General features: G+C 38.7%; 7 protein-coding genes across 7 annotated transcripts; 4 read left to right on the top strand and 3 right to left on the bottom strand. All coding sequences in view use genetic code 12, as the record gives it.

The window, feature by feature from the left end:
• Window positions 1–537: 537 nt before the first annotated feature.
• On the top strand, window positions 538–2,031 carry ARH2 (NADPH-adrenodoxin reductase; the record flags this gene model as incomplete). The annotated part of the gene is made up of 1 exon (XM_051818316.1): window positions 538–2,031. The coding sequence occupies one exon, from the start codon at window positions 538–540 to the stop codon at window positions 2,029–2,031; it is 1,494 nt and encodes a 497-aa protein (XP_051673516.1).
• Window positions 2,032–2,049: 18 nt separating this feature from the next.
• Window positions 2,050–3,848, bottom strand: CANMA_000913 (lipase family protein; the record flags this gene model as incomplete). Its single annotated transcript, XM_051818315.1, has 2 exons — window positions 2,050–2,984; window positions 3,278–3,848. The coding sequence occupies 2 exons, from the start codon at window positions 3,846–3,848 to the stop codon at window positions 2,050–2,052; spliced, it is 1,506 nt and encodes a 501-aa protein (XP_051673515.1).
• A 210-nt stretch (window positions 3,849–4,058) lies between these two features.
• CANMA_000912 (uncharacterized protein) lies at window positions 4,059–4,316 on the bottom strand (the record flags this gene model as incomplete). The annotated part of the gene is made up of 1 exon (XM_051818314.1): window positions 4,059–4,316. The coding sequence occupies one exon, from the start codon at window positions 4,314–4,316 to the stop codon at window positions 4,059–4,061; it is 258 nt and encodes an 85-aa protein (XP_051673514.1).
• Window positions 4,317–4,559: 243 nt separating this feature from the next.
• Window positions 4,560–6,032, top strand: ASK1 (Ask1p; the record flags this gene model as incomplete). Its single annotated transcript, XM_051818313.1, has 1 exon — window positions 4,560–6,032. One exon carries the CDS (start codon window positions 4,560–4,562, stop codon window positions 6,030–6,032), a length of 1,473 nt encoding a protein of 490 aa, XP_051673513.1.
• A 604-nt stretch (window positions 6,033–6,636) lies between these two features.
• CRD2 (Crd2p) lies at window positions 6,637–6,870 on the top strand (the record flags this gene model as incomplete). Its single annotated transcript, XM_051818312.1, has 1 exon — window positions 6,637–6,870. One exon carries the CDS (start codon window positions 6,637–6,639, stop codon window positions 6,868–6,870), a length of 234 nt encoding a protein of 77 aa, XP_051673512.1.
• A 2,914-nt stretch (window positions 6,871–9,784) lies between these two features.
• AGP2 (Agp2p) lies at window positions 9,785–11,518 on the top strand (the record flags this gene model as incomplete). The annotated part of the gene is made up of 1 exon (XM_051818310.1): window positions 9,785–11,518. One exon carries the CDS (start codon window positions 9,785–9,787, stop codon window positions 11,516–11,518), a length of 1,734 nt encoding a protein of 577 aa, XP_051673511.1.
• A 176-nt stretch (window positions 11,519–11,694) lies between these two features.
• DAG7 (Dag7p) lies at window positions 11,695–12,399 on the bottom strand (the record flags this gene model as incomplete). The annotated part of the gene is made up of 1 exon (XM_051818309.1): window positions 11,695–12,399. The coding sequence occupies one exon, from the start codon at window positions 12,397–12,399 to the stop codon at window positions 11,695–11,697; it is 705 nt and encodes a 234-aa protein (XP_051673510.1).
• Window positions 12,400–12,650: the final 251 nt, after the last annotated feature.

Below are 12,650 nucleotides of genomic sequence, written 5' to 3'. Positions count from 1 at the left end.
AGTTGAAGTAATCTATTCGGATCTTCTTCCTGATATTGACAGAATATGTGGTGTTGTCATTTACAAGATATTAGATCATAGAGTAATGGGGTATGTCCTATGATATTTTGATTCATTAGTTTGGAATTATCAGAGAGGTCAGGTTCCATTTTTGTTTTAGTATTACACGATGGCAATAATCATTAAAAACAGAGATGTGGGAAGGAAATAGAAAATATTATGACAGCTTAATTTTGTTTAATAAAAGATTATACGAGGAAATTTGCAGAAGGCACAGGGGCATAGAAGATCTCAGTACACACTGGTTGAAATATTGTCCGATGTGGCTGGATTTATCTGAAACGTAGGAGAGTATTCATTAGTGAATTACCAAGCTTTAAAATGTTATTTCTCTTAGTCTGAGTTTACAACAAACTCTAACACTGCTCTTGTATTTGTTGTTATTCCGTGGCGGGTTCGGAGAAAGATTTGATTTCTTCTCGTTCTGCCCGCCGTACAAAGTGCTGTGCATCTACTACCACACTTCAACGACGAGCCATGCCACTAACATACATAAGAATTAGGGGCATTGCAACTACTGCACGCTTATTGGAGCCGTTTAAAGTTGCGGTGATAGGCACTGGTCCTGGTGGATTTTACACGGCGCATCATTTGCTAAACAAGTCAAGCCCAGATAAGCAAATTCACCTAGATTTCTTTGAAAAGCTTCCAACACCTTTTGGATTAAGTAGATATGGCGTGGCTCCAGATCACCCTGAAGTGAAAAACTGTGAAGAGTTCATGACCAATATAATGGCCGACTTTAGATCATCAAATAGACATAAGGTCAGATTTATTGGTAACGTTGAGGTAGGCAAGGACATCAAGTTGAAGGAATTAGAAAAGAATTACAACGCAATTGTGCTAGCCTATGGATGCACTTCAGCCGATAATAAGCTACATGTTCCAGGAGCTGATCTACCTGGGGTGATTTCGGCCAGACAGTTTGTTAATTGGTACAATGGCCACCCTGATTGCTACAACTCCCAAAATCCTTATAAGCCACCACCATTGGATAAGATCAAGGACGTGACCATTATTGGAAATGGAAACGTAGCATTGGATGTTGCCCGTATATTGTTGGCTGATCCAATACAACATTGGCATGCAACCGATATTTCTGTCGAAGCAGAAGCCTTGTTGGAGAAAAGTGCGGTTAAAAATGTAAACATCGTTGCCAGACGAGGTATATTGGAATCGGCCTTTTCAAACAAGGAAATCAGAGAGTTATTTGAGTTGAAAGATTCCAAATTCACACCTTTGGAAGAAGGATTGTTGGAAAGCCTTGCCACAAGGAAATTAGGCAGGGTGGAAAAACGTAGGGTATCGCTAATTGAGAAATACAACAAACCCATTGGTCCTGGGGACCAGGATAAGCGTAAGTGGACATTGCGGTACTTGCTTTCGCCTGTGGAGTTTGAATCGGGAACTGATGATCTCCTTAAATCGGCAAAGTTTGTCAAGAATCAGCCTGTCGATGACCCTCTTCTTCCAGGAAGGGTTCGAGCAACCGATGAATTTGTCGAGATAAAAAATGAGCTTATTATATTATCTATTGGCTACCAAGGGACCTCGATTGAAGGTTTCGAAGATGTTGGTATTTGGTTTGAAGATAACAAATTGCATAACAGAGGTGGAAGAGTATTATCCCGTGAATCAAAGGGCGAAAACAATGAAAATTTAGCATACAAGAAAGGATGGTACACATCTGGCTGGATAAAAAATGGTCCCAAGGGAGTCATTGCTGTAACCATGATGGATTCATTCGACACCGCTAATAACGTTTTGGAAGACTTGACAAACGGAAATTACCTTCAAATCGATGAGGGTAAAGACATCACCCAATCTGACTCTTTCAAGTCGCTCCACGATGTAGTTTATTGGGACAATTGGGAGAATTTGGACAGATACGAGTTAAAAGAAGGTAAGGAGTTGGACAAGAGCCGTTTCAAGGTGTGCAACAAGCAGGACATGATAGAAATTTGTAAATAGAATAGATATGTATATTGCCTAGTGCTGGCAACTTGTAATTTTTCGAAAGTAATGGGTATGCTCAAATTTGCCCAACTTGTTCGGCCAAAACGTAGATGGTTTGATGTTGAGATTCTTCAAGCCCCTTGTTTCAAGAGTAACGTCTCGCTTGCCAAAAAAGCCACTATGGTCCAAGCCCCTTCTGTCCACATCTGATTCTTCATGTGGCAAATTTCGTTTATTTATAAAGTATTCGTAGCCAGCATGCGCTAGCGTAGGAGGCAAGGACGGTATAATATCATGTCTGTGAACAACTCTTATAAATCCTCGAGAAAAGTCATGACTGGTTTCAATTTCCTTTGCAACCTCTTCAGAGTCAAAAATTGTGTCAATGAAATCAGCAAATTCTTGATTACCCACTCTGGGTCCGCCAAATGTGACAACCAATGGGTCGTATCCCAACAACATAAATTCAATTCCACTCATCACAGTGAACGCGGCACCTAGAGAATGCCCAGCAATCAAAAATTGGTAATTGGGGTATTCCTCCTTCATCTTGATTCCAGCGCTGATAATTGCGCCTGAATTATCCTTGAGGAAATTATAAAACCCACGGTGCACTTTACAATCTTTGCATTCCATTTGGATATATGGCTCGCCATCCTTGAAATCCTTGTCATAGACAATTGGCGTGTACTTTATTGGAAAAAAGTTCAAATCGGTAACCCAATCACGCCGTGATGCCGATCCTCTAAACACCAATATAATAGTCTTTCGTCGATGGTCCAAAGCGTAAAATCCCGTCCCAACCTCATTCAATCTATTAAAATCAAAAATTCGCACAATCTCGACATCCTGTAGAATCGAGTTCTTGCATGCGTTCAATGGACAATGTGTATCCGGATCCCCCAAGACACCTGTAGAAAGCCCCTTTGTCACGCAGTACGCCACTGAGGCCAAATTTGCAAACTGCACTAGTTTAACGTAATCCTTGGAGGTGGACGATTGTTCAAATGAATGACATAGCGATAGAAACAACATCATCAAGAAGAGCTTCATGGTATAAAAGATAATGGCATGCTTTGTAAAAGAAGAAACAACTTCAAAAAAATCAAAAAAAAAATCAACAAGCAGGTTCCTGATGGATATAGGGGATAAATATGTTATGCACATCTCAGCTCCTGATGCAATTTGTTGCACTTTACAGTACAGTAGTACAAACCACAAAGGGGGCATCTCGAGTAATTCGACTTGGAGCCACAAATACAGCAAAGCTTTGCCCGTGGTCTTGATCTTTCCACAGTTTTGTTTCCATCAATGATGTCAATAAATTGGAAATTTGATGAGAGAATCGTATTAATTGAAATCAAGTTTCTCTCTTCTTCATAGTACAGATTCAAATTTCTTCGAGCTGCCAATATCCTCTTTGTAGATGGAGTATTGCCCTGTCTCGATTTTTGTGAACCACTTCGGTTATCCCTGTTGGAGTGGATACTTGTGTAGGCGAAATTTTTAGGCAACTCGAACCCCTTGGTAGAAGATTCCTGATTCAACTCCACCAATCTCTTTTGTACCAACTTTTCCAACTGAATTTGCTGAACTGACTTTGAGGGGCCACTAGTTTTGCTCTCATTATTGCCTTGTGTTTGTGCATTGAATAATTGATTAAGGTTATAATTGACTTTCGTTCTCCCCTTTTTATTAGGCGGTCCTTCGCCACCCTCGTTTTGCGATTGCCTGCTCCCTCCCATCAGCCTAGCTGTGAGGTTTATAGATGAACTAAAATATATCGTTGAGGCATTTGCGCCACTTGTTTTGGGGACCTCTTCAACCAACATATTGCAACGATGGTTTAGCAAAAGAATAATTGTTTTTCCATTTTCGTAAACTTTGAGAAGCTTTAGAAAAGTTTATACATGTGAAGAAATTAGCACAACCCTATATTTTTTATTCCATTATATATATATATATATATATATATATATATACCTATTTACAGATTTACCCTCTATTCCATTATTCGATTGCCTATATTATCCCCTCCAGCTTCACTTCTCCAGCTCTTTTAAGCTTTCCTGTATCTCTTCGTGGCTAAAAGGCTGATCCTCTCTAGCCTTATCTAGCATCGGCTTTATCCCTTGCTTGGCCAAGTTGGCATTGATACAGGTAATGTAAGTGTCCCAGAACTCGGTACACTCGTTTTCAATCGATTTGCCTTTCAAGAATTTCTCAGTGTACCACTTGTTGAAACAGTCGTCATAAGCATTTTTGGCTGGCGTGCACTCTGGAGCAAAAGATACCGACATGATATTTCCCATAACCGAGCGTAGTGGTGAGCCTGAAAAAGATGTTGCTATGTGAAGAGCACTGGGGAGCAAGGAAGTAAACTTCGTTTGCAGATTTGTCGGTGATGATATTGGTGGAGAAGTGGTAGCTCAAAGAAGGATAGGTCGTGTACAACGCGACAAAATGTTGCGAATTTTTATCGCGAATGTGTCCGAAAATGAAAACAAACTGACAAAAATAAGACAGAGTTTGAACTAAACACCATGAAGAGGCTATCAATTGCACCTCCGACATCGAGGAGGAAGTCGGGCGCTGCATCACTGGAAGACTACAATGCAAGGAAAGTTTTGGAGCAGTTGGACCAGGACACCACTTTGGTTCTTCAAGATATAGACAAGAATATCTCACGAGCAAACGCGATTATAAATGACAAGTTGAAGCCGGTTATCCAAGATTATGGAGTCGAGAGCTGGAAGGTGTGGCATAATTCTGGATTTTGGAAGAAATTCTTTGAGCAATCAGCCAATGTTGTGTTGAACAGTTTTGAAACACCAATAAATGAAATGCAATCAAGCTCCAACTTTTTAAGTGAGGTGGAAGAAGAGGGAATCAATGAACAGCAACCAAAGACGTTTACGTCATTGGATATGAAGCGACCCGATTTGAAGCATGTTGTAGACGAAGATACGGCTACCTGGTCAACAGAGCAGCACAATCCTGATAGACAATTGTCAGCCTCCACACCACAAAGAGGTCAAACACAACAACAGAGATCGAGATTTGCGGCAGCACCAAAGATGGCAAAATTACCCGATAGCATCAATTTAGAACCACCCACGTCTCATGATACGAGGTTGTCACCAACGAGGCGTCATCTGAAAGCTTCGCCAACCAGAGTTCAAATAATACGTCAGTCTCTTGATGCCTTTCATAGGATCTCGATATCTCCTCGCAAGCAGAGAACTCCAATTGCAAGAAGAAGCTCAGCAATTGAAAACATTCTCAACTCTTCACCGACATTGCCTGAACCCCCGGTGTTGCAGTCTGAAATTGGAAGCGAAGCTTCAAGAATTCATAGTCAACATACACCAGGGCCGAGTTCTGATCATGAGGGCCATTTACAAAGATTCCCAAACACTCCCAAGTATTCTGCATCGCGGTATAGTAACTCATTGACCAATACGCCACTAGCAGTCCTTGAAGTTGATGAGGGTGACAACGATTTGCAACCACCGAAATTAGAGAGTGAAACAAGTCAAAAAAGCCCCGCTGGAGTTGTAGACAGTGAATCAAGTGAAGAGGTGTTACCCGAATTGAACACCATCGAATTAAAGAGCGGAAGGAAAAGGTCGCAAACGCCGCCTGTGGGGAGTTCAAGCAAAAGAAGAGTTACGCCAAAAAGATCAAGTGATCGTCGCGAAACACTTGAAGAGGAAAACGTCTTTTTAGATAAATCACGGAGACGTACACGCGAGTCAGATGTCAACCCTACTTATAACGAAGACAAGAGCGACCATTCACGATCGATCTCTCAAATTTATGCTGAGGGTATCTCGAAGTTGAAAGATGACGATGATGGTTCTAATGCTGGTGATCATGCAGATGTCAAAGAAGTGTTACATGAAGTCACTGCTGATATCACCCAAGGTGGAACAAGAGAAGTTACGGAAACCTTGACTGGTGATTTGGGTCCTTTTCAAAAGCGTTGGAGGAATCTTTCTAAAGAAAAATATTGATAAAGGAAGACAAAAGTTGATTGTCTTAGTTTTAGGTAGATTTAGTTCTGTTAATGTATTATAATAGCTGTTGATAAGTTTACAGTGTAATATCTGAAAAGCAGACATGCGTTCATTGCGATGAGTGTTGCCTTATCTTGTCATCTTTGGGCTACAAATGTGGAAGCCTTTCGGTTTTATCTAATTACCTCAATAGTGCAATTTGAAAACATTTTCTTATCGGTTGCCACGTGCAGCAGCCTCTTATGCCAAGCACAGTAAAAATGTGCATCGCTTCCTTGAAAGATTCCTATTCGAGCTGAAACGATAACGTAACTCAGTCAATACTAAATCATGAATTAGAGGGCCTTTCTGTGCTTATTTGTGTATGATGACAAATTGTTGTAATTTGATTGGCCCGTTCATTGCTCACAAAAAAGAAAAAAAAAAGAATTTGTAAGTCACATCATGCAATCTAAAATCGTTGCAAAAATGACTGCAAAAAAACTTTAAAAAGAAACCAAAATTTTAATATATAAATAGCCCATGATTCCCTCTTTCTTTTCACTCCTCCTCTTTATTACTTCAAACAAACAAACAAACAAACAAAACATCACTTCTTATAATGTCTGCCTGTACTGCTTCTCATTGTGTCTGCGCTCAAAAAGCAACTTGCTCTTGTGGAGCCCATCCTGCAAACCATTGTGTTTGTGAAAAATCTGCTCAAGAGAATATAACACCAGCAGCATCAGATGCGTGCCCTTGTGGTAAGCGTGAGAAGGACTCTTGTACCTGTGGTGCTGATGCTCATTGCCATGGAGAAAGAGAAGGTGAAATTGATTTCACCAACTTGAAATAGAGATAAAGTTTGTCGCAATTTTGGTTGCTATTAGGGTAGCTTTGTTTTTTGGGTATTTATTGCTATAAAAGGTTTGGGTAATAATATATACTAGTTTAATAAAAGTTAATTATGAAGGTTAAAATATTTTATTGTAGGTTTTTCGCAGCAATTTGGTGGGAATTTATTGCAAAATTAAAAAAGAAACCCATTTGAGAAAAACAAATTCTGGAAGCTTGAGGGTTACAAAACGAAAGATAAACTTTTATTTATGCGTGCACTGCTTTTTAGTAGACACCGGGGTGATCATTTAACCTTGTTCTCCGACGTCTTTCATTACGCTAAAAAGTATCTGATTGTAGACTAAATTACAAACAAGGTCACAAAGTTGGTAGACTATGTTTCCATACACCTGCACTTGATTTTTCATAACTCGATCTCATCCAAGTAGGCTTTGGTGTTGTAAAGCTTTTGAATTTGGAAACAGAGAGACATTTAATAGGGAAAAAGGACAAAACATGATTAAAAAATTGCTGACTTAAAAAACCAACATCACTTATTGAACAAAATCGTCCCAGATAGTTTAGTGGCTAGAATTACCGTTTGTCGCATGGTAGACCAGGGTTCAATTCCCTGTCTGGGAGCATATTTTCTTTTTTACTTTTTATTTTTTTGCTTTTGATATTTCTCTATTTTGTGTATCATGAGATATAGAGATGGTTGGAATGGGATGATGCTACTCTAATTTGGACTGGATGTGCTTTGATTTGGGAGGGATCAAATTATGTACCTGGAATAATTAAATTTTCCAGATTCTGGTAGCCTTATCTTTCTTGAGAACAAAGCTTAATTCAAATTGAGGTTTGTGATGCCCCTTAAATTAGACACAAGTGCCTTGCCGTTTAACTGTTGTATATCTAAACCTATTACTCCTGAGGCTCCTACCATGAGTCTGTTTCTTCAATGGTGATCTAAATAACAACAACATTAACACAACCTTTGAATCTGAATTCGGTGTTCACCAAGTCGCTAATCCCAGAAGGTTAAGAAACTTAACTCCGTCGTAATCACTTAAAGTGAATTCATCAAATCCAATCACAAAATGGGCATTAATTATTTTAATCTTACTAATGATGAGTACATAGGCTTTGCTGGTGTCGTGTGAGGTGCAACAAAAGTCGTGTGGAGAGTGGCGAAGCGGCATTTGCTACCCTTTTTTTGGTTAGCAATTATAACAATGCATTAATAGAAGTAGTGTAATAAGAGTCAAATATGCAAGGCCAAACAATAACATCACCATTTTCACATTGAGAACTAGATTACCTGATAGAGGATGAAGATGCGAATACTTTTGATACATAGTAGTGTAAACGTGCTCAGAAAACCAAAGCCGACTGAGGATTAACAACCTATGACTTCATTTAGTTTAGGGTCTGTCTATTCTTAATCTTTCATGCAGAAGTGTTAAATATTGCCAACCGCTTACTTTTTAGAGAAAAGTGAAAAGAATTTTACATCAGGAAAAAAAGAAAATTTAAAATATATCAAAATCTAACTTAAGATAACCTTGGCATAATGGGTCTTGATAGATTCGTTTCGATCTCCTGATCTTAATTTTGCATAATCTGAGTGAAAAGGCTCCCTAATTCACTCTTGTGTATATCATAATTGACATCTCGTGACCTTCTCGATGTAAAAACAAAAAAAAAAGAAAAAAAAAAGTATTAATGTTACACACGGAGTTGGACTGGAATCCGAAAATCACAATCGCGCGATGTATGGTAGGCTAAGAAAAAGAGTAAACAACAACAATAAAACACAAAGTAGACAGAGAGAGAGGTTGAAGCTATAGTAGAGTCTAATGGGTAATCAATATAGTTAGGAGTGGTGGCAGAGTACAAGTATTTCTATACGTGTACATAAATACATAGGGATGTTTACTACTATATAAAAAAATAAGAAAGAAATAAACCACCATCGTTTAGCAGAAGTAAAGTAGTCGAACTAACGTAAAAATGTAGAAATCAATTACGTCATAGACGAAAAGTTTTCAAATGATTTAGTTGCAAAAAGAGCACTTAAAGAGACAGGTAGTGGGATACTACATTAATAATTAAAGCTACTTCATAAGCTATAAAAGCAAGACTAAGCAACACTTCTCACCTCTCCACTCCTATTATAGGTTTTCTCAGCAGCTAAATCATGAATCATAAATCTGTTTCTTTTATTTCTTTTATTTTCTTTTTTAGTTTGAGCTATATCAGCTTTGTGTAACCCCGGATTTTCGTTTTTTTCTTTTCTTTTTTTGGCATATTGTTCCATGGATGCACTTTTGGCGCTATCGAAAGTTCCAACAATACAAGAAGCAGTTCATGGATCTTTTCACCTTTATTGTTATGAGTTCACGAATGACCAAAACAACAACTCAGAGAGAGAGCATACTGTATTGTACTCTTCAAATTCATCAACTTCTGTCTTATTAATCGAGAGCAGTAAACCAACAGTAGCAGAACATCACGCCAAAAAGCTGGCAACATTGTAGACAGCTTAATGAAAGCAAATCTTAAACTGTCAATGGGTATATATCTACTATTCCTATTACGTAAAGGGAGAGATCCACTATAAACAAAGCTATTACGTAGTATGTAAAAAAATTTTCATCAAATCTTTTTCTTTTTTTTTTTTATTTTTTTCTAATAAAGAAATGTACACAAACGAGGAAAAACTTCAAAATATATCAAAATCCAAACCAAATAAATTAAACAGCTTTTTCCCAAATATTTGAGCTTTTGTAGAATACAATTTTCTTGTTTAGTCCACTCTTTTATTTTTAAACTACACACCACCTACAGAAACACTCTTTCCCCTCCCTTCCTTTTCCTTACACATTCAATACAATACGTCAAAACAACACACATGATAAACTTTACTCAACATGTGGTTTAAAAGAGATGAAAAACAGAATGTCGTTGACAACAACAGCGACTCAAACTCCCTTAACGAAAAGGTTATCAACAAAAGATCAAATGAAGAGCAAGAATTATTTACTGATTCAAGTAGTGTCAACACTGACAAAGCTTCTAGTGTAGATGGTCCCGGTTCAACCAAGAGGACATTGTACAACAGGCATTTGCAACTAATAGCCATTGGTGGCTCTATAGGTACTGGTTTATTTGTTACCATTGGTACTACGGGTTTAGTTAATGGTGGACCACTAGGTCTACTCCTATCATATAGCATATCGACATTGTTGGTTCTTTTGCTAACTACTGCCACGGGAGAAATGGTGCTGTACATGCCAGTAGATTCGCCATTTTTGAATATGGCAGGTCGTGTAATTGATCCTGCTTTTGAAGCGGCCGCTTCGGTCAATTTTTGGGCAATGCAGAGTCTTTATATCCCCACTGAAATTACTGCTGTCAATAATATAATCCATTTTTGGCGTGATGATTACTCGCCAGCAATCACTTTTGTTATTCAAATTGTCATATACGCCATTATCAATATGTATGCAGTTCGTGTGTTTGGTGAATGCGAGTTTTGGTTTTCGTTGGCTAAATTGACGCTTTGTATTGGGTTATTGTTTTTCACATTGATTACCATGTGTGGTGGGAACCCTCAACATGACGCTTTTGGTTTCAGAAATTGGCATGTTGCGGGTGGTCCCATTGGAATGAAGTATGCAACGGGGAGTTTGGGCCGATTTCAAGGATTTTTGGCTTCGCTTAGATTATCAAGTTCCTTCACTTGTGTTGGTAGTGAATACGTAAGTATGACAGCTGGTGAATGTGTTAATCCTAGAGCTAACATGGCCATTGCTTTTAGGACTGTGTTGTACCGTTTGGTGGCATTTTACCTTGGTGGTGCTTTATCAGTTTCCATTTTGATTGCCTACAATGATCCCAAGTACGTTTCGTTGACATCTGATAGTTCAAATGCTGCTTCTTCGCCATATGTTGTCGCTATGCAAAACATGGGAATTCTGGTGCTACCGCACATTGTCAATGCAGTTGTGCTAACTGCGGCATTTTCAGCTGGTTGTTCATATACTTATACATCCTCAAGATGTTTGTACAACTTAGCCAAAAAGGGATTTGTTCCTAAATTCTTCAAAATCTGTACCAAGAAAGGTATCCCCATCTATTGCGTCATTTTATCATGCTGTTTCGCCTTATTGTCGTTGTTACAATTGGGAAGTTCCGGAACCAAAGCTTTGAACTTCATGTTCAATTTGGTTACTGGTGCACAAATTCTCAACTACGGATTCATGGGCTTCACTTATATTGGATTTTACCATGCAGTAAAAGCACAAGGAATTGATCGGACGAAATTCACCTATAGATCTTGGTTCCAGCCATATTCCATCTATTTCACCACATTCATATACTGGTGTATTATTGGATGTTTGGGATACCAAGTGTTTTTGCCAGGTAGGTGGTCAGTTGACGATTTCTTGTTTAGTTATGTCATGATTTTTGTCTCGTTAGCAGTTTTCATTGTCTGGAAGTTGGTAAAGAAGACCAAGTTTATTAAACCCATTGATGCTGATTTGACAACCGGTCTTGATGAAATCGAGGCTCATGAGGCCGAATTCAATGCACAATTTGAGGAGAGCAGTGAAGCTGAAAATAAGAGCAGATGGAAGAGTTACATGAATTGGATATTCTAAGACTCTGCTTATAAATCATTATAGAAATAGACTTTTATATTTTAGATAGAGAATTATTATAGAATTTGCAAAGTATAAAAGAGAACAAGTGATTGTTGCAAATTGAAAACTTGCGACACGAAATCAAAACTTTTAGTAGTAAGACTTGTCTATTTTTCTCTTAACTATAAACTTTCTTACAACCATTCCCAAGTGATATCAATTCTACCTAAACTCTGGTCAGCCAATTGAGAAAATGCCGATGGAGAAAAATCGAGATCGTTATAAGAGCAACCTTCACAACGGTCAACGACAGTGACATCAACTGAGTTTCCTTCATAATAGGCTCTGATCTTTTTACCGCACAATGGGTTGTTGTTTGGATTATTGCCAACATTGTGAGCATCGTACATCTCATGTGAGATGGCAATGATATAGTCGGTATCCTGGCTAGTTTTACCACATGCACCTAAGCCGGTGCTGTAGTAGGTTCCTTCTCCCGATTGGATAGCTCCCGATGGTTCTGATGATGATGATGATGCTGACAGTGTTTGTGAGGAGGTAGAGGATGGCGAAGTTCCTTGTCCTAGTTGGGCTGAGGATGATGGAATGGTCTGGCTGGTCAAAGTTGTTTGTTGTTTTGCTGGCGAAGTTGAAGTTGCAGCAGCGGCAGGTGACTGGTCGTCATTGGCAGATGAAAATTGTTGTTGTTGCTGTTGTTGTTGGGTAGCAGCAGTAACATCAGCAGTCTCTGTGGTGGCTATAGTTGGGGTATGAGTAACACCACTTTGGTCAACAACTACAGTGGTATATGCAGTTATAAAAACGGTGTGTACTTCTGGCGCTGGAGCTGCACTGCTAAGGGAAAGCAAAGCAGCAAATAAAACTGTTGAGAACTTCATAATAAATGGATATGGCTTTTGGACTTTAAAGAATGAACGTAAAATAGTGAGTGAAAGGAGTGTGTGGGATTGTAAGTGCTAAGGATCGTATAGGGTGAGATACTATTAAATGAGTGTCAGTGGTTTGGATTATATCAAAAGCATTTGGGGGCAAAAAACCCATCTTTCAAGAACCTAGCTCCTCTTTATATACAATTTCATAATGTATAAGGGGGAGGAGAGGAAAAAAGGTCTTGTCATTGTTCCATATA

This window comes from Candida margitis, assembly GCF_024628925.1.
Source record: "Candida margitis strain CBS 14175 chromosome Unknown scaffold26, whole genome shotgun sequence".
NCBI lineage: Eukaryota > Fungi > Ascomycota > Pichiomycetes > Serinales > Debaryomycetaceae > Lodderomyces > Lodderomyces margitis.
This window is presented reverse-complemented; position numbering and strand designations above follow the sequence as displayed.